Raw genomic sequence first — 1,137 nt, forward strand, 5'->3', positions numbered from 1 at the left:
CCCTTATATATTATTATACATCAAATTTGGTTGTGTTTTTGTTGTTGGTTCTGTTGCTGTTATTGCTGTTGTTATTTTTGTTGTTATTACTGTTATTATTGTTGTTGTTGTTGTTATTAATATTATTATTAGTGTTGTTGTTGTTGTTGTTGTTGTTGTTAATAATGTTTAAAGTGCAATCGTCATTAGACCAGAGAGCTAGAGCCCAATTCAACATGCAAGGCCGACTATTAATTTGTAATTTCAATTGCGACAACTACGCTTAAGTGAATCTTCTTGACTCATCATATCACCGGCGAATTATAAACTTGTTGCGAATATGTGTGGCAGTTGTTGTTGTTGCTGCTGCTTGAAATTGTTTTCAACGTTTTTCAACGAATTTTCAACTGTTAAATCTTCGTTGAATACATTATCGGTGACGTCATTCTCGTCAGAAATTATTTTGTTGTTGTTGTTGTTGATGATGTTGTTTTTATTTTGCAGCATAAAGAATGGGTTTGTTCCAGCATACGTTGATAGCATTCGTTGGACGTTCAGCTGGTCTGCTAACATTAACGATTGGATGATGTTGTTGTTGTTGTTGCTACTGATATTGTTGTTGCCATTGTTGATGTTGTTGTTTGAACATTTAGAATTTATATTGTTGATGTTGTTGCTGTTAACGTTAACGTTGTTGTTGTTAGTGTGGAGGTAGTTGTCTGCAATAAGAGTGGAATTTGTTGACTGTGGGATAGAGAGTGAGAGGGGGGTTGATGGTGGCATGGAGAGAGATGTGAAGTTAGGGAGGAGGGGAAGGTTTGGTGGGGGTCTCTGCAAGAGATCACTGCCCCCGTTTGGATGGAGAAATGCTGGAAAAGAAAATGGCGAATACATAGCTGCCGCTGCTACAGCAGCGTGGAAGTGTTGCAGCTGCTGTTGTGCCTGCTGGTGATGTTGTTGTATAAGAAATTGTTGTTGCTGCTGTTGTAAAGTTTGTTGTTGTTGTTGTTGGAAAAAAGTTGCTTTGGCATCATCTTCCGCATCGTCATTCAACTGTTCTCTGCTCTTCGTATCAAAACCATAGAGCCCGTTAACAATATTTCCTTTATTTAAAAAGTTATAAGTAAAATTTTGCGTCTGCTGAGTTGCAGGATTGAA

General features: G+C 37.6%; 1 protein-coding gene across 1 annotated transcript in view; it reads right to left on the reverse strand.

Annotated features, from left to right (window-relative positions):
- Nucleotides 1–300: 300 nt before the first annotated feature.
- HELRODRAFT_169690 (hypothetical protein) overlaps nt 301–1,137 on the reverse strand; it is a gene marked incomplete at both ends in the record, with an annotated part of 2,252 nt that continues 1,415 nt past the window's right edge. Inside the window, one exon of the mRNA XM_009015514.1 lies at nt 301–921. Coding sequence (XP_009013762.1) covers nt 301–921 — 621 coding nt within the window. The remainder of the gene's footprint in view (nt 922–1,137) is intronic.

Source organism: Helobdella robusta (assembly GCF_000326865.2).
Source record: "Helobdella robusta unplaced genomic scaffold HELROscaffold_16, whole genome shotgun sequence".
In the NCBI taxonomy this organism is placed as follows: domain Eukaryota; kingdom Metazoa; phylum Annelida; class Clitellata; order Rhynchobdellida; family Glossiphoniidae; genus Helobdella; species Helobdella robusta.